At 49.2% G+C, this 21,937-nt stretch overlaps 1 protein-coding gene across 4 annotated transcripts; it reads left to right on the forward strand.

Moving 5' to 3' along the window:
- Positions 1-208: 208 nt before the first annotated feature.
- TPM4 (tropomyosin 4) lies at positions 209-21,633 on the forward strand. 4 transcript variants are annotated; one of them, XM_080676587.1, is made up of 9 exons: positions 209-376; positions 5,895-6,020; positions 10,281-10,414; positions 12,581-12,698; positions 13,271-13,341; positions 14,240-14,315; positions 16,000-16,062; positions 16,145-16,214; positions 20,164-21,447. In XM_080676587.1, exons 1-9 carry the CDS (start codon positions 263-265, stop codon positions 20,244-20,246), a joined length of 855 nt encoding a protein of 284 aa, XP_080532713.1. In that variant the 5' UTR covers positions 209-262; the 3' UTR covers positions 20,247-21,447. The 4 variants fall into 4 exon arrangements, with proteins under 4 accessions (XP_080532713.1, XP_080532712.1, XP_080532710.1 ...); XM_080676586.1 differs by lacking the exon at positions 20,164-21,447 and adding an exon at positions 17,218-17,468; XM_080676584.1 differs by lacking the exons at positions 209-376; positions 5,895-6,020 and adding an exon at positions 6,065-6,521 and having other exon boundaries at positions 20,164-21,633.
- Positions 21,634-21,937: the final 304 nt, after the last annotated feature.

The following is a 21,937-nucleotide window of genomic DNA, read 5'->3' on the forward strand; positions in this document are numbered from 1 at the left end:
TCGGCCTTTTTTTTCCTTTGAGAAAATCCTAGGCCCAAATAAGGCACGGGCTGCGGGTGCCTGGTGAGCTGGCCAAGTTCTCCTGAGCGAGCGAGTGGCGGCTGGCCCGGCCAGCCTGGGCTTGGGCCTCCTCCAAGACTCGCCCCAGCAGGGCGGCACACCCTGGGGAGGCTATAAGGGCTTCCACTCCACCCTGCTGTTCACTGAGCCCAGCCACAGGTCCCGCCACAGACCCACCACCTGCGCCCCTCTCCACCCAGCCATGGAGGCCATCAAGAAGAAGATGCAGATGCTGAAACTGGACAAGGAGAATGCCATCGACCGAGCTGAGCAGGCCGAGTCAGATAAGAAAGCTGCGGAGGAGAAGTGCAAGCAGGTGAGGGCCCGGCCGCTGGGCTGCACCAGGCGGCCCAGTGCCCTCTCTGAGCTGGCGAAGCTCTGGGCTGAGGGTGGGGATCCCAGAAACCTTGGTACCTGGAGGTTAGGAAGGGGATGAGGGGTGATGCCCCAGCCAAGGAAGAGTGAGGGGATCATTGTCTTCCCTGGAGGGGGGGGTCCCTGGTCAGGGAGAGAGAGGTGACAGGACCCACCCAAACAGGACCAGCCGGAGCCAAGCAAGTAAGCAGGGGTGTCTGTTTGTACTGGATGTGTGTGTGCAAACGTGTGAGTGAGTGTAGGTGTGTTGGGGTGAGTGTGTCAGGTGGGTGTATATGTACTGGATAGGGTGGAGAGAGAGAGAGAGAGTGAGGAACCTGAAGAAATAGAAGGAGAGAGACAAAGAGATATAGGGGGACGCTGTGTGTAAGTGTATTTGTGTGTGTTTGAGCATTTCTGTGTGTGTGTGTGTGTGTGTGTGTGTGTGTGTGTTTCCACTGGAGAGAGTGTTGAGGGATGATGGTAGCTGTGAAAATGAGGGTGTGCAGTGAGGTATGAGCGTGTGGCTGTTGGAAAGTGGGTGTGAAAGAGTGTGGATGTGTGTGAATGCTGGTATCAGTGTGGGGTGGTATGTATGGGGGAGAGGCTGGCTGCGCGTGCACTTGTGCAAAAGGTGGCCCGACTAATGGAATGTGCGAGTGTCAGAGCGAGTGTGTGTGTTGAGGTGACTCTATTGGGGCTGACCTGTGTGTGCTTGCCAGGGCTACTGTGTGTGTGTGTGTGTGTGTGTGCGCGCGCGCGTGCGCGCGCGCGCACGCATGCGCATGCGCCTGTGGAGGTGAGGGGGGCAATGCAAAGCTGTGGAGGAGGGGTGACCTGTGTCCCTGTGACTGTGGGCCTGTGGGTCCACGTTGGTGACTACCCTGGGAGGGTGGCCACATGTGGTGTGTGGTGAGGTTAGCTGTGCCTGGCTGCAGGGGCGGCTGGTGAGGCCCAGGGTGCCTTCCGATGGCTGGGCAGGAACCCAAGTCCCCAGAAGTCACTTTCCCCATGTGAGGTGGGGAAGGTCTGGAGACCGGGGTGCGTGGAGATCTGAGACTCTCCATGAGGCTCTGCTTATCGGGGTGCCCTGTTGTCCCTGCTGTGGACTTGGCAGGGCAAGGCAGGGCTTCGGGGACAAGAGTCCCAGGGGGCTCCGGCAATGAGGGAACATCAGGAAGCTAACAGAGGAGCAACGGCAGAGGCTGGGCTGGGCAGTCCAGAGCAGAAATCAGTCGTCGGGTCTAGGTGGCCAGAGCAGCCAGTGAGAGGAGGGCGGGGGTCCTGCCCCTTCAATAGTGCCCTGCCCTCCTCCCACAGGGCTCATGCACAACCCCTGAGTCGATGGCCAAGTCCTCGGGAGCATCAGGGTCTCAAATGAGCCCCCAAAACTGCCCAGGACAGTGACACCAAGTGCCCAGCCCAGCCCGGGCGCAAGGCCAGCTTGGCAGGTAAAAGCACGGGCTCTGAGCCAGACTGGCCCTGTGGAAGCTTGGTCACTGAGCACCTGGAGCAATGCCTTTACCTTTTTCTGTGCCTTAGTGGCCTCAAGTGTGAAATGGGGAAGTGACAGTGGCACCTCCCTCGTAGCCGTGAGAGGATTAGAGGTAACTATGCAAGTAGAGTCCCTGGCACTGCTCCTGGCACAAAGTAAGCGCTCAATAAATGCAAGGTTGTTTCCTGCCCCTCCCTGCTTCCTGGGGCTGTGACACATCTGTGTAGGGCAGCTCCACCTCAGCCCTCCCTGCCACCAACGCCCCTCCTCCCACCCTGGGCCCCTCCCCCTCCTTGACAAACACAGCCGCCCATCCTGTGCTGACCCTGCGCTGCCTGCTTCCATAGATCATGCAGCCCTCACCATGAGGAGCTTAGCAAAGAAAAGCAACTCGATGGCTCTAATTTTCACTAAGGTGTGAGTGACTGATATAGTATACTCTACCAAGGCAGACACAAGTTCAAAAGGGAAGGCTCCTCAAAGTCTCCAGGCAGCTGTGTGGCCAAGGCGGCAGGGACAGGTTCTCTGGCCTCCAGCTAGATTTTCATTCTGTTTTCCCCGACCCCCACCCCCACAAAGCCTCCCACTCGGGTGGCCTGTGCTCAAATCCAGACCAGATCATCTAGCTTTGTGACTCAGGGCACATTGCTGACCTCCTCTGAGCCCTCCGTGTTTTCATCTGAGAAATGGGGGCAAATGATGCTTCCGATGGCCCGGCATGAAACCTAAGACCCCAGAGGTCCAAAGCGAAAGCCAGAGACCCATGGGGCCAATGGGCAGTCCTGCCTGGGAACAGAGGCAGGGAGCCGACAAGGGACTCAACTTACCCAGAGTGCCGCATGCTTCAGAGGAAGCCCTGAGGACCCTGCAGCAAAGTCCAGATTCCAGGCCTCTCTAACCCCACCCCCACCCCGACTGCTAAGTGTGGGAATGGGACCAAGAGGTCCTGCCCGCCTGCTTCCTGCCCACTTCTCTCCCAGGGCAGTGACATCCGCCACAACTGGCCTTTGACCCCACATCCTGCCTCAGCCCTGTCCGAAGCCCCCAATTATGGGGACTAAGGTGTGTAGTCCACGACCCTCCCAGCTGATTTACAGACAGGGAACCTGAGGAGGAAGTGACTTACCCGCGACCTCCCAGAGCCAGGGCAAGGCTCCGCCCACCAGCAAGGTGCCACACCTGCACATGCTTTATGTGAGGAATTCAGAGGGAAAGGAACTGATTAGTGTCAGTCTTATTTTTCACACCAACTCCAACCATTTAGGCGTTGGGGTTGTGTCATTGATTCATTCTGAGAACTTCCTCCAGGGGTCGGTGGTGAGTGCCCAGCCCATGCTGGGTGATGCTGGGGCCCAGAGTGACCTTAGCCCCAGGCCTGACTCCCAAGGAGCCCCAGGCTGGGGGAGATGGAGCCAAACACAGAGAGAGGTTCCCTGACTCCAAGGTAGGGCTAGACCAGGGAGGGACAGGGACTGGAGGGGCCAAAGGGGTGACAAGGGCTCTGTCCAGAACAGCAAGGCAAACCCCCCAGCAGAGTGGGCTTTGGCGCTGGGTATGGAAGGTCAGTGGGAGAAGGGTGTGCTGGACAGTGGGCAAAGCATAACCTAGTGGTCAATCAAACCAACTTGGAGTCAGTTAGACAAGGCTTCAAATCCCCCATCTGTATGGCCTGGGGCAAGTCCCTTCCTCATTTGGGGTCTCAGTTTACCCTTCTATTACATGGGCACATTCTAATTGCTTCATAGCCCTCTGCCCACTTTATCCCAGTCCCCACCCGTTGTACACATTTTGCCAGAAAAGGTCATCAAACCCCAATCATCTTTGTAGCTGGATGGGCACTCGGAGACCACCATGTCAAGGCTTCCATTTTGCAGAAGAAACTGAGGTTAGAAAAGGGGACAGGGGGGATACAGCTGGGGCTTGGAGTCAGGCTTCTTGCCTGGAGGTCAAGATCAAGGCCCATAGACCCTGATTTAGGCCTGAGCTGCTGCCACCCTCCCCCTCCTCCAATCCTCTAACCCAGTGGTCGGCAAACTCATTAGTCAACAGAGCCAAATATCAACAGTACAACGATTGAAATTTCTTTGGAGAGCCAAATTGTTTAAACTTAAACTTCTAATGCCAATTCTTCAAAACAGACTCGCCCAGGCCGTGGTATTTTGTGGAAGAGCCACACTCAAGGGGCCAAAGAGCTGCATGTGGCTCGCGAGCTGCAGTTTGCCGACCACAGCTCTAACCCCTTCACCATTTCCAGCTTAGGGGTTTCCAGGATGGGAGGCTAGGTGATATCACCTTGGGACGGCTCTTTTAAGAACTTGAGCGCGAGCACACACACACACACACACACACACACACACACACACACACATTCCCATACTTTGCATATCTCACTAGTGAACATGTAACCCAGATCAGATTCCCAGCTTGATCTAAAAGCTGCAGGAACAGCAGCTTGTAACATACCCTCTTCCGGAAGGAGGAGAAGGAAGTCAGAGAGGGATGCAGGAAAGCAGGCCTGGTGTAAGGACCCGTTTAGAGGGGATTCAGTTCCTGTGCTGTGTGACCCCGGGAAAGTTACTCTACGACTTTGGGCTTCCTGCTGTGAAGAGGAAGCAGGAGGATGAAGGGAGCCCCAGAGGGCTGCTGGGAGCATGGACAGGATCAGAAGTCAAACTACCCAAGTCACAAGCCTGATCCAAGCATGACTTGAACTAACCACCTCAGCCCAGAATTAGGGGCAACCTGGGGTGTTCCTGAGCTGACCCTCTCCGATGGGCTGGGGGTAATAGGAATGGAGAGGTGAAGGGTGTGTGGTTTGTCTGCCACAGACCTGAGCTTCTCAAACCGGGTGTAGGGAGGGGGCCAAGACTCTTAGGATAAACAAAGATGACTCAAAATTTGGGAAATGTAGGGAACGTTTTTATTAAAATTAAAGCCACATGTGCAAGAATTCAAAATATTTAATCTGAGCCTCAGAAGAAAGTGGTTTCTGAAGGGTAGCTCTCTTCTAGCCAAGCCTCCAAAGTCCAGGAATGGGGCCCTTAAACCAGGGGTGGGCAAACTTTTTGACTCGAGGGCCACAATGGGTTCTTAAACTGGACCAGAGGGCCGGAACAAAAGCATGGATGGAGTGTTTGTGTGAACTAATATAAATTCAAAGTAAAGGAGCGGAGGGGAGAACAAGAGAACCGGATAGAACAGCCGGATCCGGCCCGCGGGCCGTAGTTTGCCCAAGGCTGCAAACTTTCATGGTATTTTTGTGAGATAGTGTGAAAATCACTCTCTTGGGCAATGGGGAGCCATGATAGGTTCTAGGCAGGGGGAGGACAAACATATACTTAGAAAGGTTCTCTGGCTTGAGGTGGTGGTGCAGAACTAGAGGGGGGTCAGCTGGAAGTAGGGATGGTCCATAAGACTCCCCCCCCCTTTTTAAATATATTATTTTTATTGCTTTCAGAGAGGAAGGAAGAGGGAGAGAGAGAGAGAAACATCAATGGTGAGAGGGAACCATTGATGGGCTGTCTCCTGCACGCCCCCTACTGGAGATTGAGCCCAAAACCTGGGCATGTGCCCTTGACGGGAATCAAAACTGGAACCCTTGAGTCTGCTGGGTGATGCTCTATCCACTGAGCCAAACCGGCTAGGGCAAGACTTCTCCTTTTACTTTAACCCCTGAAATGGGGATGCAAAACTGAATGTGTATTTCTGGGAAATTGTGTCAGGACTCAAGTTTCTCCAAAGCTGTCCTCGATTCCCCAAGAGTATTGGGGAACCCTAAAAAAGACAAGCACAGCTGGTCCCAGGACAAGGAAAGGATGTGAAAATCAAATTCACAGGTATCATTTATGGAGTGGTGCATGGCATTGCTATCCCGTTTTACAGAGGAGGAAACAGGCCCAGATAGAGGACTTTTGTGAATGTGGGGGGAGATCCCGCGCCACGGGGACATGGCCCCAGAATGACGCGTTCCCCACTCTGTCCCCAGGTGGAGGAGGAGCTGACCCATCTCCAGAAGAAATTGAAGGGGACCGAGGACGAGCTGGACAAGTACTCGGAGAACCTGAAGGACGCACAAGAGAAGCTGGAGCTGACAGAGAAGAAGGCCTCGGACGTACGTTCGCAGGAATGCGGCTGGGCTGGGCAGGAGCCGGGGGCAGGGAGGAAGAGGAGCAAGAGGAGGAGGAGGAAGGGAAGGCGGCGCCTCCCTGCGCTTTCTCCAAATAAGTCCCGAAAAGGGGCACTTTCCAGCAGCTGCAGCCAGCGGTGCCGACGTCAGGCCCTCCCCCAGCGGTGCTGACGTCGGCGGCCGGGCCGGGTGACCTCATCGCCCCGACGGCGGCCGGGCCTGGGGCAGGGAGGAGCGGGGGCGGCACCGGAGCAGGCAGAGGCTCGGGGGCTGGGGCGCGGCTGCTGCAGCTTCACCAAAGCCGATTCTAGCCAAGTCGAGCGCCCGCTGCGTGCGCCCCCGCGCCTCCTTGCCATGGCCGGCCTCAACTCCCTGGAGGCGGTGAAACGCAAGATCCAGGCGCTGCAGCAGCAGGCGGACGAGGCGGAGGACCGCGCGCAGGGCCTGCAGCGGGAGCTGGACGGCGAGCGCGAGCGGCGCGAGAAAGTGAGAGCTGCCCCCCGCCCGCGCCCCGGCCCCGGCCCCGGCCCCGGCCCCGCGCTCCGGTTTTCCCCGGCAAGGCGTACTCCGGAATCCCGCGCTCCCCGGCCTCGCCCCGCGAGCCCTCTTTTCTTCCCTTCTCCCGGCGCCTCTCCCTTCCCGCGTTCCCGCCCGCCCGCCGCCGCAGCTGCTGGCCACCCCCCTGGCCCTCGCATTAGCCCGCCTTCGCGCCCTCTGGCCCTGCAGCTCCCGATCCGGGACCCGCAAACGACCCCCACCCCCACCCCATCCCCGCCCAGGGTTGGTTGCTGAGACCCCCCCCTTCCTCCGCAGCCTTCCGCCTTCCCCGGCCTGGGACTGGGCAGGGAGCGCCGAAGCCGAGTTGGGAGGGGCCGGCCGAGCGGGAAATGGGGGGGGATGGGGCCGAGGGCTAATGCGATCCCGGTGTGGGGTAGGGGCACCGAGCAGCCATAGAACTCCGGCTGGTGCCGGGATCCGGAGGTGGGGGCGAGGGGGAGGCCAAGGAGCAGCCTTGGGTTTCCTGCACCTCCGAGGTGCAGCCTTCCGGCTCCGTGGCTGCACCTAGGAGCGGGAAGTGAGAGTGGAAACGAGCTTCCATTGTCTGGGGTTGGACTGGGGTGGGGGGAGGTTGCGTCGCACTCTCTCGCCTCTTCTGAGGCTTCCCTGCTCCCGCTGAACTTTCCCAGCTGTTCCCAGAGGCGCGGCGGCGACGAGTCTGCTCCCCGCAAGGGCCGGTTAGCATTGAGCCGTCGGCCTTTCGCTTCCCAGCTGGTCCCTGCAGTAACCAGGGCTCCTTCTCCAGAGGACCCTTGGAATGTTAGCACGGGCGATCGGTCTCTTGCATGTCACGCGGCCAGAGGCGGCAGATAATGGGGCTGAATGAGAGGGGGTTGCCGCCCTCTCTCCATCCCCTGACTGTCCCTCGGGATGGATGGTACAGATGGTGGCAACCCCTGGGGTTGGTGAGAGATCTGGATTCTAATTCCATCTCCTACTCCTAGATACGTAACCCTAGGAGTCTCCCCATCTGTAATGTAGGGTTGATGATAATGGCGACTCTCTAGGGTAGTTGGGAGGTCCCAGGAGTAAAACCTCCCTGGGTGCATCTGGCACATAGTAGGTGCTGGGTTCCTTTTTTGTTTTCTTTTCTCCCCTCCCTCTATCCCCAGAAGAGCTCACAGTCTAATGCGGAGTGGGTAAGGGGGACAGACACACAAAACTGATTTGCATTCCAGGGGTCTCAGTTCTGTTGTGGGAGCATAGTAGGGAAGAGGCCATCCAGTGGATTTTCAAAATGGAGGCTGAGCAGAAAATTCAGAATTTTCTGGGACAGGACACCTGATTGTATAAAGACTCAAAAGTTGGGGGGGGGGGTGCGTGAAAACCAAGGGACCCTGAAAAGTTGGAATATTGGGACTCAAGAGTGGGGACCCCAGAAGTGGAGAAGACGCTCGGCCAGGTGGAATTGCCATGGGTATTGTGCCCCAGACTGCTTCAGGGTTGGCCTGAGTTGCAGCCTTTAATCCTGTAAGCCTCCAACAGTAGCTGGTTTGGCCTCTTTCGCACACGGAACCAGCGTAATCCTCCCTCTGATCTCATCCCAAGTCATCTCACTGGAGGACAATTACTTCTGCTTAGAAATGGCCCTCAGCCGGCGAGCCAAGACAGGAGTGGGATATCCATTTGGGAGGAGAGATGTTTTTGGAAAGTTGCAGACATCTTAAAAAGTTAGCTTTTCAAAGCATGCTTCTCTTGGTCAGGAGCGGGAAAGCCTGAAGAAGGTTCTTGGGCAGAGGAATGGGGCCCAGAGCGGGGAAAAACTTTCTCAGCCGCCTGTAGAGTAAGCCAAGAACCGGCGTGTGGCAGACTTCTGGGGCTGCCTCCAACAGCTGGTTTCATTTAGATTTTTGTGTGATTAACCGACATCTTCCTGTTCCTTGGCCACATGTATCTAGAGCAAGCCTCTTTTACCTTATAAGGGAAATCCTTTGTAGAGTGTAGAAGCTTTGATTGCAGGAAGGGGTGGAGCCCCAAATGACTAGCAGTGACTAGCAGTTTTTCCAAAAAAAAAAAAAAATATATATATATATATATATATTTGTGTCAATAGAGATGAGTGCATCTCAGAAATCTTTTGATTCCAGATAGTTGAAAATGTGCCCAAAGCCTGGTTGTCAGGATTCAGAATCCCCAACATAAGGAGCCGCTTTTTTAAAAAGGACTGCTTCTAAATCAAGCACTCTGTATGAGCTTAAACATCAATTCCTAACTGCTAATTGGTATGGGATTTCTTGTTGGGGTGCCGAAAATATTCTGGAAGTAGTGGTGTTGGTTGCGCAATTTTATGACAGTGGGGGAAATTCAACTGCCCCAGTTGCTGAAGGAGTTAAGATTCACCTAATTTAAAAAGAATAAAAAGCACTCATTGGAAGGAGTGAGTGACATTTCTTAAAATAATTCATCAGTGATTTTTAATAGATTCTCCAAACTGGTGTTTCAGAGGAGGCTGCCATCAGAAACACTTGTGGGAGTTTCCCCGCCATTTGCTGCTAGAACTCTGGAGCTGAGAAAAGATGCCTGGTTCTCTGTTTTGGAGCAACTCTGGCCTCGTTCTATTACTCCATATTTTTGCTGTTTAAAGGAAAAGGGGAGTGGTTTCCCACTCATTTTTACAGCCTACCCCAATTCAGAGGTTTATTTTTCTTGATATGAAGATGCCAGTGTGGCTTTTACCTGGGCCTTCACGTCTCCCCTTGGTTCAGCCCTGTTTTCAAACATTCTCAATATCCCTTCCTGAGTGTGGCTGGCCTCCATTGCACCAGGACTTCAAGGTTCAGGGAGCAAGGGAAGAACCCTGGACTGGTGCCCAAGAGGCCATTCCTTCCCAATTCTGTGACATTAACCAGAACTACGTCACCTAGCCTGGCCTGTTTTTCCATCTGTAAAATGGGTGGGATACTCAAGGATTAAATGAGGTGAAATCCTGGCCGTAAAGTTGCCCTTCGGTGGGACTTAACCACAGGCCAGGTACAACACCTTGCCCTCCAATGACAGTCTTCACACCAGTGTGAGGAAACAAGACAGGGAGGGAGAGGATAGGGAGGCTTAAAGCCGTGAAGCAACCAGCCTAATGCCACATGGCTCAAACTGGCAAAGCGAGCCAACACTTTTTGATCCTGGAGTTCTTGCTTTTATGCACACTCCACCACGTTATCTTCCTTGTGGGGGAAAACACCTTGAAAAACCAATGACTCTATTCAGACATCTCTTCCATGTTTGTAACCAAGATTTCTTCTATATTTTATCCTGTCATCTCTCAGTCAGACTTAGTTAAGGGTGGTATGCCATCTTGGCTGCCTTCTTCCCCCCAGTGTATGGCCAGGATTTAACTGAGGGCTCCATGTTCTTGCATTTATCTTGCCATCGAGGTGACTGGGAGCAGACCTGATTCTGTGACTGGGTGAGCCAGGTTCCTGGTGGCCTTGTTCTCTAGGAATCACAAGCATGGAGAGGCCAGCACTGTGCTCTCACAGCATATGGTATACTTATTTCTCTTCTGTGTTGACTTTACCACCCTCATGTTTTCAGGGAAGATCACACAGAAAATTCACATTCTCCAGAAAAGGGTGGATTCCTGGACGGGCTCTGGTAGAGGGAATCATGTTAGCTGAGGGAAGGCTACTGTGAGGGCTTCCCACTGCTGACCTGTTACCTCCTAACCTGGCTGCACCTCTGACCTCCCAGGCTGAAGGAGATGTGGCAGCTCTCAATCGACGCATCCAGCTTGTTGAAGAGGAGTTAGACAGGGCTCAAGAACGACTGGCCACGGCCCTGCAGAAGCTAGAAGAAGCAGAAAAGGCTGCTGATGAGAGCGAGAGGTAAGGATGCTTTGAACCCAGTGGCATTGGTGACGGCTTCTGGGAAATGGAGATCTGAATGGATGGCTGACCTCATAGACCTGGGGTGAGAGTGAGTGTAATCACATGATGTGAACATGCGCACATATGTACAATGCACGACAGCGACTTGAAAACCTTCACACTGTGTATAGAGCTGTTTGTCGTGGTGGTGGTGATGGAGAAAAACTCACACCAGGCAGAGAAAGGTAAAAAAAAGGGCAGCTGTAACTGCAAGTATGACTGTAATGCTGATGTTTGCAGAGTCTGAACGCCATTGTGCAACTCATCTGTTCTCAAGACATCAATTTCCGGGGTCATGTGAGAAGGGGGCAGGTAAAAACTTGGAACAGGCCATGCATACACGATTGTTAACAATGCTGTTGGTCAGGCTTTGGGCTACTGGATAGCTAAAACATGTCAGGGACATGCACAAACTGGAGCTGACAGTGCTCCTCACCTCTGAGGCATGAGCACTGCATTGGCGTCCAGCAGGGTGCTCCGTCTTCTGGAGACAGTTTTCTGGCACAATTCCATCAGATTGTGGGATTCACAGAGTATCTGTCTCTGTGGTGTAAATGGGTTCCTTGGGTGGCAACGGTGTAGGCCAGGCTGGTGGTCATTGTGTGTCAACCATGATCCCACCAGAATTCTCATCAACTGGAGATTAAAAACCAATGGGTGGGTGGGAGGCTGGGGAACTTGGAGATCGACTCTGGGAGTTGCCCAAGCAGGAAATTTCTTCCCGTGCAGTGGAACAGCCGAAATGAGGGTGTAAACCCCAGGGCAGGCTCTGCTTTAGCCACTTAGAGTGGGGGAGGAAAGGGATGCCATGGGAAATATGAAGGATCCTGTCACAAGGTGCTCATGGCTGAGCCTGGGGCCTGGGTTAGCTGTTGTGTACACTGTCAGACCAGCCTGGCTGGATGTCTCATTTTTTAGGATGTCCCCAGGGCAAACCCGGAAAACCTAGGATTGCTTCTCACTTGTATCACCAGAAGTTTTTGGTGACGCTGTTGTTGGTGACTGACGTCTTTTGGTGAAAGGAATTTTACACTCAGAAGCTGGAGAATCTAGGTTCAAGTCCTGCTGCCACTTGTTACATGGCCTAGGGCTGGCCACTTTGATCTCGCCAGGACTATAGAGGGTTTTTCAAGCTTGCTCACCTGCTGATCTTGAGGCCTTGTACAGGTGTGCATGGTGTTGTGACAGTCAGCTGAGAATGGTAGTGACAGCCCATATGGAAGTATTTATTAGACAGCAGAAATATGTGCTCCTTTGCTCTGGGTGGGCACGGCACACATTGCTTTGTTATCCTGGGTCAGCCTTTTTGGAGGTGCTGATCTTACCTGGATCACTCCAAGCAGTACAGGCCAGAGTGAGTTCATTTCATGGTCAGCCAACTGAATCATGGGAGACTTCCAGCTGTCCCCAGGAGGTATCCACTTCAGGCTCTCCTCACCCCTCACCTTGTTGGTACCCCACTCTTACCTGGGCTTCCCACTACAATCCATTCATTGTTCTGGTTTCCACTCACTTGTTTTTGAAACTGTCGAGTGCCACCCACCTTACAGTCCAGTCACCCTGACCTCCTGCTGTGTTGTGACATTTCTCTGGGGCTTTCTTGTGCGGCTCCCTCACTGAAGAATAACTCCCTCCCTTGTTCACTTGTGGACTCTCTTCTGGAACGACTTCTGTGACACCTCCCCCACTGCAACAGAATTCATCTCTCCTTAGCCAACCAGGCCCAGATCTCTAATCACATTGTAGTAACAGAGTACAAATACATCCTGTTACTGATCAGAGGTTATTTAGAATGGGAACATATACTCCAGAGTCAGACCACCATGTTTGAGTTCCAGCTCTGCACTTACTAGTCACTTCGCCTCTCTGTGCCTTGGTTTCTTCTTCTGTGAAATGGGGACAATGTACCTACCACTTCATGGGGTGGTTTTGAAGTTTAAGGCATTTAAAGCAGTACCCAGCGTTCGGTAAGGGTGAAAAGTACATGTGAGCAGCTCCATAATTTCCTCTTTGGAGTCTGGTTCTTGGCAGATGTCTGACAAGTGCTTAGATGAGCGGGTCCGTGGAGGTGTGTGGTGAGGTGGTACTGTGTTTGTGTTGGTAATGACAAGGTTGTCCTTGCAGAGGAATGAAGGTGATAGAAAACCGGGCCATGAAAGATGAGGAGAAGATGGAGATCCAGGAGTTGCAGCTCAAAGAGGCCAAGCACATTGCAGAGGAGGCTGACCGCAAATACGAGGAGGTGAGTGGGGCTGGCAGATGGCGGCAGCAGCAGGAAGTAGGGAGGAAATGGATGTGTGATAGGGAGATCCTGGGGCTGCCCAAAGGAAGCCCTCTGTTAGGTCAGCTGTCTATCTGTATCCACATCTGTTTTTTCAGAGACACCACTTGGCTGGGAACTGTATCTTCCACAATGCCAAAAGGTCCTGGGGAATTCTGTGACGCTTGTCTGACTTGGTGGGGAAATCAGCTGACCAGATCACTCTTTGTCCCACAGCTGGATATTTCAGCACAGTTTGGCTAAAATTGGGAATCATGGTCCCTGGTCATGGATCTTCAGTCCCCCTTCTGCCTGCATCCATGGTCTCAGCTCTTCCTTCCCCTCCTGTCTGCCTCACTCTTGGGACCCAAGGGAGAGAATGTGGATGTTTTCCAGACTGAGTTAAAGCAGCAGCAGTGAGCCCCTGGCATAGTCTGGGTGAGGCCTCACTGTCTGCACTGGGAGGGCATCCTATTAGATGTGGCTGTTGGGCAGGTGTGTGTGTGTGGTGGGGGGTGTCAGTCTCCGACAATCCTTTCCGTCTCTCTCTGCAGGTAGCTCGTAAGTTGGTCATTCTGGAGGGCGAGCTGGAGAGAGCAGAGGAGCGTGCCGAGGTGTCTGAACTGTGAGTGGCAGAGAACTGAGTGGAGCCCAGCTCAACTTTTGGGTCAGAGCTGGAGGGAGTTGGTTTACACCAACCAGGGCCTCTGGTCAAGTGAATGGGCAACTGGACTCATTGCTCTGTAGCTCCTCTTTGCTTCGGTGGCTGACAGAGGTGGCAACTGTTTGTCCTTGCTGTTCACGTCTTGACTCTAACCACAAATGTATTAGGAAGTAGGAGTGAGACAGCTGGTAGCAGAGAAGTCTCATTCTTCCAGAGAGACTATCTCAGTAGGCGTGCCTTCTTAACAGAAAGCTGACCTATAGAAGGCAGCACTCCCCTCCTCCCACCCAGTGTTTAAATACTTTGCTTCTGAAGTCATTATTTGGCCATGACACATTAACCCCAACAGGCGGGGGAAGGGGTAAGAAGCTTGACCAGAATCCAGAAAGCTCCAAAATATAAAAATTCCCCTCCCCTGGGCCCTCCAGCTCCACAGAGCATCCCACAGTGCTGAAAGGGGTCTGGTTTTGCAAATCCATTCTGGGCTTGCTTCCTATAATGTCCGGTGTAGACTGCTGTCTCCCAGCCTCCTGCTCTCCATCTCATTCTTACACCTTCCGGAGTCAGCCTCATCAATCATAGATTCCACAAGTCCCTGTTGCCTCAGCCTTGGCAGGAGCCCAGGAGCACTCTATAAACCTTCCAAATACTCCTCAGCCTGCCTGCCGCGCCTTTGCCTGGCATGATAGGGTTTTGATAAGTACACAGTGCTCCAGCTCAGAAAAGGCCATTAACCTTTTCCCCGCATTCCTTGTGGGGGGCTCCAGGCAGTGTGGATTCCTCCCTTGGAAGACTGCTGTTAGGGGAATTGCCTGCGGTAAGGGAAGATAAGACATAAAAATCCTTTGTCTTTGTGCAGTAAATGTGGTGACCTGGAAGAAGAACTCAAGAATGTCACTAACAACCTGAAATCGCTGGAGGCTGCCTCTGAAAAGGTTGGTTGGCTTTAGTTAGAGGGTGATTGGCTGGACTTTTTCTTCCCCAGAGGTACACAGGAGCATGCCAGGGCAACATGGATCTGTATTTGCTAACAGCAGCTTTAGTGCCCAGCTGCTGGGTTTTTCTCCCCACAGAAAGAGGTGTCTGGTGGCTGGATTTCCCTCTTTCATGGGGTCTTAGCACCATCTTTTATCTCTAATTCTTATGAGGGTGGAGATGGAATGTGAGATTAATGCCTGGTCAGCCTTTTCCTGGGGAGATCTGAGCATAATCCTATAAATTAGCCCCACTCTCACTTGGATCCCTTGATTCTTCCAGAAATACCTTATTGAAGATTGAACAGCAGATATCAAAAATGGGATAGGGCCTTTTAGGCTGAAACAGCATCCAGAGTGCTCACTATAGGATAGAATCACATTAGGAGCAATGTGTAGTCTTCCTTGGCTTACCCCGCTGAATTCCCCATCCTCGTCGCTTTTTCACCCTCCTCCTACTATCCTCCAGTAGCACTGAACTTCAGTTTCACAAACATTCCATGTTCTCTCATCACTGCCAGTTCTTTAAGTCTGCTGTTGGAAGCAACCTTTCCTTTTCTCTTTGCTTGATAACCTATCCATCCTTCAGGCCTTTGCTTAAACAGCACTTCTGCTGAGAAGCCTGCCCTGATTGCTCATCTCTTGGCTTCATAGCCCCACCTATATCTTTTCCTATCATGATGATTGATCTCATCCATCATAATTACTCAATTACATGCCTTCCTTTCTAGATTGTAAACTTTAAGGATTGGGTCCCATAGCTGACTTGTTTAGAGCTATATCATTAGTCCTAGTTTTGTGCTTGGCATATATTTGATACGGATACTTGGGGAATACATACAATCCAGGCATACATGACAATCTGGCTTCTTCTGTGAGAGCTCAATGTGGGCTCTGCTTCTGTGAGAGCTCAGAGTCAAATTGAGTGGAAGAGACTAACATGATAACAATGTGCTTTGGAATTTCAACAAAAATTGAGGGACCTTGGAAAGTTGGGAAGGTGTTATGAGGAGGTGACCTTTAAAAAGGCTGCAGAAAATAATGATGGCCGAGAGCTCAAATTCCAGGGTCGGATTCCAGTCTCATGGCTTGGTCATTTGATAGCCATGTGACCCTAGACAAATGACCTCTTTACTCATCTGTAAAATGGGATTGAGGCTATCTAGCAACGTTGCAAGCAGTTGGTAAATATTAACTAATATTCATCTGAATTGAGCCTTGAAAGACACATGATTTCTAACAGGTGGTAATTAGGAAAGGAACATTCTGTCCCCAGGTCCCCATGATAGACAGAGCTGGGAGACCAGAAAGTACACAAAATTTGTTGAGGAAGTATATAGCACCTTGAGGAAGTTGGTGGGAAATATAAATGTGAAGGGCCTTGAATAGCATGCATTTCCATTCAGTCATTGGCCTCACCTTCATCACACTTTTAGCTCAAGTTACCAGCTCAGTACCATCCCAGAGGAGTCTCCCACAGATTCTCTGAGTTTTGCACACATTTCTTCTGCCTGGAAAGGTGCCTGCCTCTACTTTACTTCTTAGGCATGTTCAAGCACACTTTATTCTAAGGAGCAGGGAACCAGCATTCTGAATGCCTTTTTCTCTCCTTTTTTTAAAAGCAGTATTTTGGTTTCTCCCACAGTATTCTGAAAAGGAGGATAAATATGAAGAAGAAATTAAACTTCTGTCTGACAAACTGAAAGAGGTGAGTGATCACACCCAACTGGTCAAGTTTCTCCTGGCACTGGTCTTGAAGCAATCATAGTAACTCTCGTCTTTTCCTTTAGGCCGAGACCCGTGCTGAATTTGCAGAGAGAACAGTTGCAAAACTGGAAAAATCTATTGATGACCTGGAAGGTATGAAATTACCATCTAATTTTGTTTGCTCTGTCTCCCCCTACCTGACACATCCATAGAGTGTTGGGGAAAATCTGTGCAGGGACTAAGTTGGGCTATGTTCAGTTTAGGATAGTAAGTGCAAAGTGATGTCACATCTGGAAGTCTGGAGCATTGGAATCAGATAGTGCAAATCAAATTCAGACTCAGGTTGCCATTTTTTGAGAAATAAAGTATCTTTGGTTAATTAGCTCCACGTGTGAGTACAAAGACCCAAATATGGCTGATTTTTTAAAATTGTCTTTAGAATTTTCTTCCATTTCCTCATTTCTGAAAGATGCCTTCCATTTTTCAGATGCCTTGCATTTTTACAGAAGCTCTCTCCCAGAGAGCTGAGCTTATCACTATATGAGACAACAGAAATATAGAGAACGTAGGGACTAAATAAAGACTCCAGTCTGCAAGCCTGGTGCCCCCACAGATTCCAAATTTCTTGTAGAGTTCCAACTTTTTAAAAAATTCTGTCCTGTCCTGTTCTTCATGAAATAATTCTGGAATTCCAGATCTTGGGGTTCAGACAGAATCTCCCAAGCTGCCTCTTTCACCTAGAAAAAGTACAAAACTTATTCCTCAGACCATGTGTCCCGAGTTTGGTTTGGGAAGTGAGGCTTCCATATAAGGAGAATTGCCCTCCTTCCCAAGTATGACCTTTAACCAGGTGACATCATTGAAAGTCAGAAATAACCCAGGGCAGGAGACTAGTGACCTGTGCATTTGTAGTTACCATTCTTTTTAAAGATTATGACTAATCCCCAGTAGAACTTCAAAATGCTTAGAAATCACTCTGTCCATCTTTTGTTTTCTTGTTTGTTTTCCATAAGACACAACTTCCTCCTAGTTCATGCTTTGTTTTCTCACTTTTTTTCTCCCTTTTATTGCTCATCTGTGGCACGCCATTCCGACCCTCGCATTCTGTCCCCTGTACCTCTTCTGAACTCTCTCTCTGGGGACATCCACCCTCTAGACGAGCTATACGCTCAGAAGCTCAAGTACAAGGCTATCAGCGAGGAGCTGGACCATGCTCTCAACGACATGACCTCTCTCTGAGAGGCAGCAGGGTGCTGTCCTCTGTCCTAGCAAAACTGAAGTCTGCCTTCTCACTGTGGTACCTACGTTCCCATTTCCTGCCTCCTGGTTTGATCCTTCAAGCCGCCATCTGCTGTGACTGTGACTGTGACTGTGTGACCGAAATAAAGACAGGCAGTCCTCATCTTCATGCCCTCTTATTTTCATTGTTTCCACTTGCCGCTCTTGAGCTGTAGTAGTTGTGGTGCCCTTGATGTGAGTGGTTCAAATGAAGAGCTCATTTCAGAAAGAAAATTATGTCCATGTGATTATTTTCTGATGACATGAAAACAAAAGCCAATTTGGCCTGAGCTCTCAGACTCTGTATCTACCAGTAACTGTTTTTCCTTAAACAGAAATTGTTTTGAGTGGAGATTCATCCACCCTCTTAAGCAGCTTCATAGAGTCAGCAGAACTTGCAGAAACCAGCAGGCTTGTGTCTAAAAAGAGGTTACGCTTGAATGGGGTTTGCTCTACGGACTCAAACAGTGGCAACGGCATTTTGGTCTCTACGCCTTTTTGCATTTGTTTCTCTTTATACTCTGAGAAATAGAGTATAAAGTGCCTGGGGTTCCCTATGTTTTCATTGTTCATGGAACATCTATCCAGCTCCCGGTCCTGGGAAGAAGTTCACCCATGAACTTCATCTCTATACCTTGTCTGTAGAAAAACTACCCTACAAAGAACTAAAGAGCATCCCATTAGCAGGGAAAGAGTGGAAGCTGCTGGAATGCCAAAGAAAGGAAGTAAGGTGATCCTTTTCTGAGTTTCAAATAAAGTTGCCTGAGATGCTAATCTCTATTTCCCCTCATACGTGAGTTAAGTAGAACCAGGAACCTTTGCAAGTCCATTCAGGCCTCCCCTGCACTCTACCACCACTACCTCAGATTGTCTCAGTAACTCTGACATGTTGATGTCCAAGCCACATCTTCCAGACTTCGCCTCGAACCTGACAATGGCATGAAAATCTCCAGTTAGCATCAATGTGGGGTTCCTATGACTTGTTATTCCTCATCCTGTTTGATTCAAGTGAGAACCTCTGTCCTGATTTTTCTTTATAGTCATTGCTCCAAAATACATCTCCCCTAAACAACCCACACCCTTCCACCCCCAGCATCTCCCTGTTTCTAACTGCCATCCACTAGGAACTTTTGTATAAACCACACCCCTCACATATTGTCATACATCCACCCCTGGAAAAGTTACAGACTGTGTGGAGGTGGGTGTATTCTGTTTGTTCTCTGTGTGTATTTGTTCCTGGGATTTTCCCAGACATTTGTAGCCTCCACCCTTTGAAACAGCTGCAGCTCTGCCTCTCCAGTTACTCTTCCTAAGCACAAACTTTTTAGTATAAGTATATGCCAATGAAGTGGAACTTCATTGACAGGGATTGAGGCTATGGTGATCTACTACTACCTGTCTATGGGACTGTCATGATTCTCAAGGGCAATTAACAGGGAAAGTTATTTTATCTCAGACCCAATAACAAAGTAGAGGTCAGGAATCCAGTGGCAAGGTGAAGTGAGATCAGGATTTGTAGTTGGGATGTCGGAGTTTTGATTCTAGCTCTACCACATTAGCTGTGTGACCTTGAACAAGCTATTTAGCTTTTCTGCAAAATAAAGGTGGTATCTTAGTTACTGTGAGAATTAAATGAGATAATGGAGAAATTAGCTCACACAGTAGGCACTCAATTACATGTATCCTTCCAGACTGGATAGGTCTGGGTCACTGTTCTGATGGAATCTTCTGAGATCAGAGTAGCTTGGTTTTTTTTTAAGTGCCTGGTCAAATGAAAAGTTTCGCAGTTGTATTTGAAAGACTGCCATCTTGTGCACTTTTTTCCTTTCTGAAAATTTCCAAGCTGATCCTATCACCTTTTAGGAGACATTTTGCTTCCCTTCAGTATTTTAATGAGTCTTGGCCTAGTCCCTTATCAGCCATCACTCACGGCAAACCAGTTCTCCCTCGTGTTCTGTCATGCATAGCTCTAAATGGCATCTTACTTTCTTAAAAAAAAAAAATTTGTGTCATCAGCTCAATCACTTAATAGCATAACCATAGTTTGGCTTAAATTTCAATCATGTTGCATTTGCTTGGGTTTGACTACATTGCTATGGACACATAGACACAATAACACAATTATGGGTGGAATTTCAACAGCCATTCCCAGAAGCTCCAAAAGAAAGACAGGTTACAGGACTAATTAACTGGCATTTAGGGGGGAGATGTATTAAGTCACCTGGAATTAAAATCTTATGTTTGTATAGCACTTCATAACTTCTGAAGCATTTTTCATTCTTTCTCATAATAACCCCCATACCACACAGTAGTATTGTTATCCCCTAACAATAATGTAAACGGCCTAACTTATCTCCTCTGTACTTTGGGAATGGTAAATTGAAGATTCACTTATTTAGGACTTTAATTCCTTCGTCAGCTGGGACTTAAATCCAGGTATTCTGACTTTAGGATTGCCAGATGTAGCAGATTAAAGTACAGAACGCCCAGTTAAATTTGAATTTCAGATAGGCAATGAATAATTTTTTGGTATATGTATATCTCATGCAATATTTGGCATATACTTATACTAAAAAGTTTGTGTACCTGAAATTCAAATTCAACTGAACGCCCTGTATTTTATCCTGCAATCTGATCTGACTCCTAAATTTGGTACTTCATTTCTGTTATTCCATGGTGTTCTATTATAATTAAAATGCAAAATACTTTCTCTGTTATGACTTATACTCTGGCAGTATGGATTTTAGGAAACCTCCCCCATCCTCACCCCTCTTTAAAAAGATGCTTATTAATTTATTTTTCTTCCACTCTTAATCCTCACCAGAAAAACTTGCTCAAGCCAAAGAAGAGAACGTGGGCTTACATCAGACACTGGATCAGACACTAAATGAACTTAACTGTATATAACCACAACAGAAGAGTCTTGTTCCAACAGAAGCTCCAGACCTCCGTTTCTTTCTCTTCTCTTGTAAGAAGTTTCTTTTGTTACTGCATCTACGCAAATTATGAGTATGTGACCAAATATTTTGTATCAGAGAAGCTTTGAGCATCAGTTAAATCTAATTCCTTCTCCTCTTCCCCAAATGGCACCAGATTTTTTTAGCTCTATTTTTATCCTTAAATTGCATTTATTCCTAAGCTAGTCAGGGTGTTTCCTATTGAACATTAGTCTCTTAAGACTGAGGGCATATGGTTTCTGGGAGATTAAACAACCCCACACTTCCAGAACACAGATTCTAGTATCTAGTCACTGGCCAATTTAAAAGGTTGAAGAATAAAACCACTGGGCCACCGTTGGACACACTATAGGAGGCCAGGGACCATCACATTAAAATGGGTGGGGATTTTCCATCCAGAGCAAAACAAAAGTTGGGGAAGAGGCTATTGTGGGAAGTCATAAACCATAGATAGATTAATCATTCTGGCTCTTTTCCACACTCTACTGTGCAGAACATCCTTTGAGCAAACAGTATGAGAATGCTTGGGAAATATAACATTTAGTCTTATTTGAGGCCATCCACTCAGCAGGAATGAATTCAGTCCTGTTCAGGAAGCCATCAAAAAGACTGCTAGCCTTCAATAATTGAGCAAGAGCATTTTTCTATTAACTGTTGGGCAGAAGGGTCCTCCCTGGCCGAAGAGATAATGTGATCGGCCTAACTTATCTCCTCTGTACTTTGGGAATGGTAAATTGAAGATTCACTTATTTAGGGCTTTAATTCCTTCGTCAGGACCAAGTTAATACAAGACCAGGAAACTCCTGATTCAACTGGATATGGAGTATTTTGTAGACAGGGCTGCACATTTTGGCTTTGTTATATTTTTGCTTTGTTGGTTAACATCTCAGCTGAAACATTCCATATTCCCCAGCAGTGAGGGGGGTAACTCAAGTTTACAGTTCTGCCTAAAAATCACCCTGATTCTAGCTTTTTGGACTCCTCTGCCCCTCGCTCCTATTTATTATGCATCACACTACCCAGGAGATACACTAGCAAATTGTGCAATTGAATAAAACCCACACTTTTCATTTAGATTCTTGCAACTGTATCATATGTAATAGTATCACTTTTTCTACATTTTGGTCAAATAAATTTTTACATAAACTATAATTTGTGTGAATTTTAGAATGTGTGGTAACATATAAGGCATTTTGGTTCAACGAATGTTAAATGGGATGGAGAGATAATTGTGCCATGAATTGAACAAATTTTATTTATTAGCTTTATACCATGGCTTCATGATATAAGGATTATGATTTCTTTATTACAGTGAGAGCGCTTTGCCTCAGTAACTCAAAAGCTCCTGTCCTTTGTTAGTCCCAATCATGAGCCGGACTGTGAAGAATGAGTAGGATATTAATAGATGAATAGGAGTAGGAAAGATGGTCCCTGTTGCTTTAGCTAAGAAAGCACAGGCCTGCCTGGAAAAGGTTTTCTATACATTGCATAAAGGAAAAATATAGGAAAACTGGAAGGTAGGCTGGTCCACCTTGATGAGAGCCTGAACATAATTTGGTCAGAAGTGGAGAGCCATTGACATTAGAAAACTCGACTTATCATTCAATGTTTCAATTAATCCAGGGTAGTACTTGTCATGGA

Source organism: Plecotus auritus (assembly GCF_963455305.1).
Source record: "Plecotus auritus genome assembly, chromosome: 6".
In the NCBI taxonomy this organism is placed as follows: Eukaryota; Metazoa; Chordata; class Mammalia; order Chiroptera; family Vespertilionidae; genus Plecotus; species Plecotus auritus.

Excerpts from the sequence above, each read along its gene's own strand:
- TPM4 (XM_080676587.1), top strand. The coding sequence starts at position 263 with ATGGAGGCCATCAAGAAGAAGATGCAGATGCTGAAACTGGACAAGGAG. Across the intron at positions 10,415-12,580 it reads GCTGCTGATGAGAGCGAGAG|AGGAATGAAGGTGATAGAAA; the intron begins GTAAGGATGCTT and ends TTGTCCTTGCAG. Across the intron at positions 14,316-15,999 it reads TGGAGGCTGCCTCTGAAAAG|TATTCTGAAAAGGAGGATAA; the intron begins GTTGGTTGGCTT and ends TTTCTCCCACAG.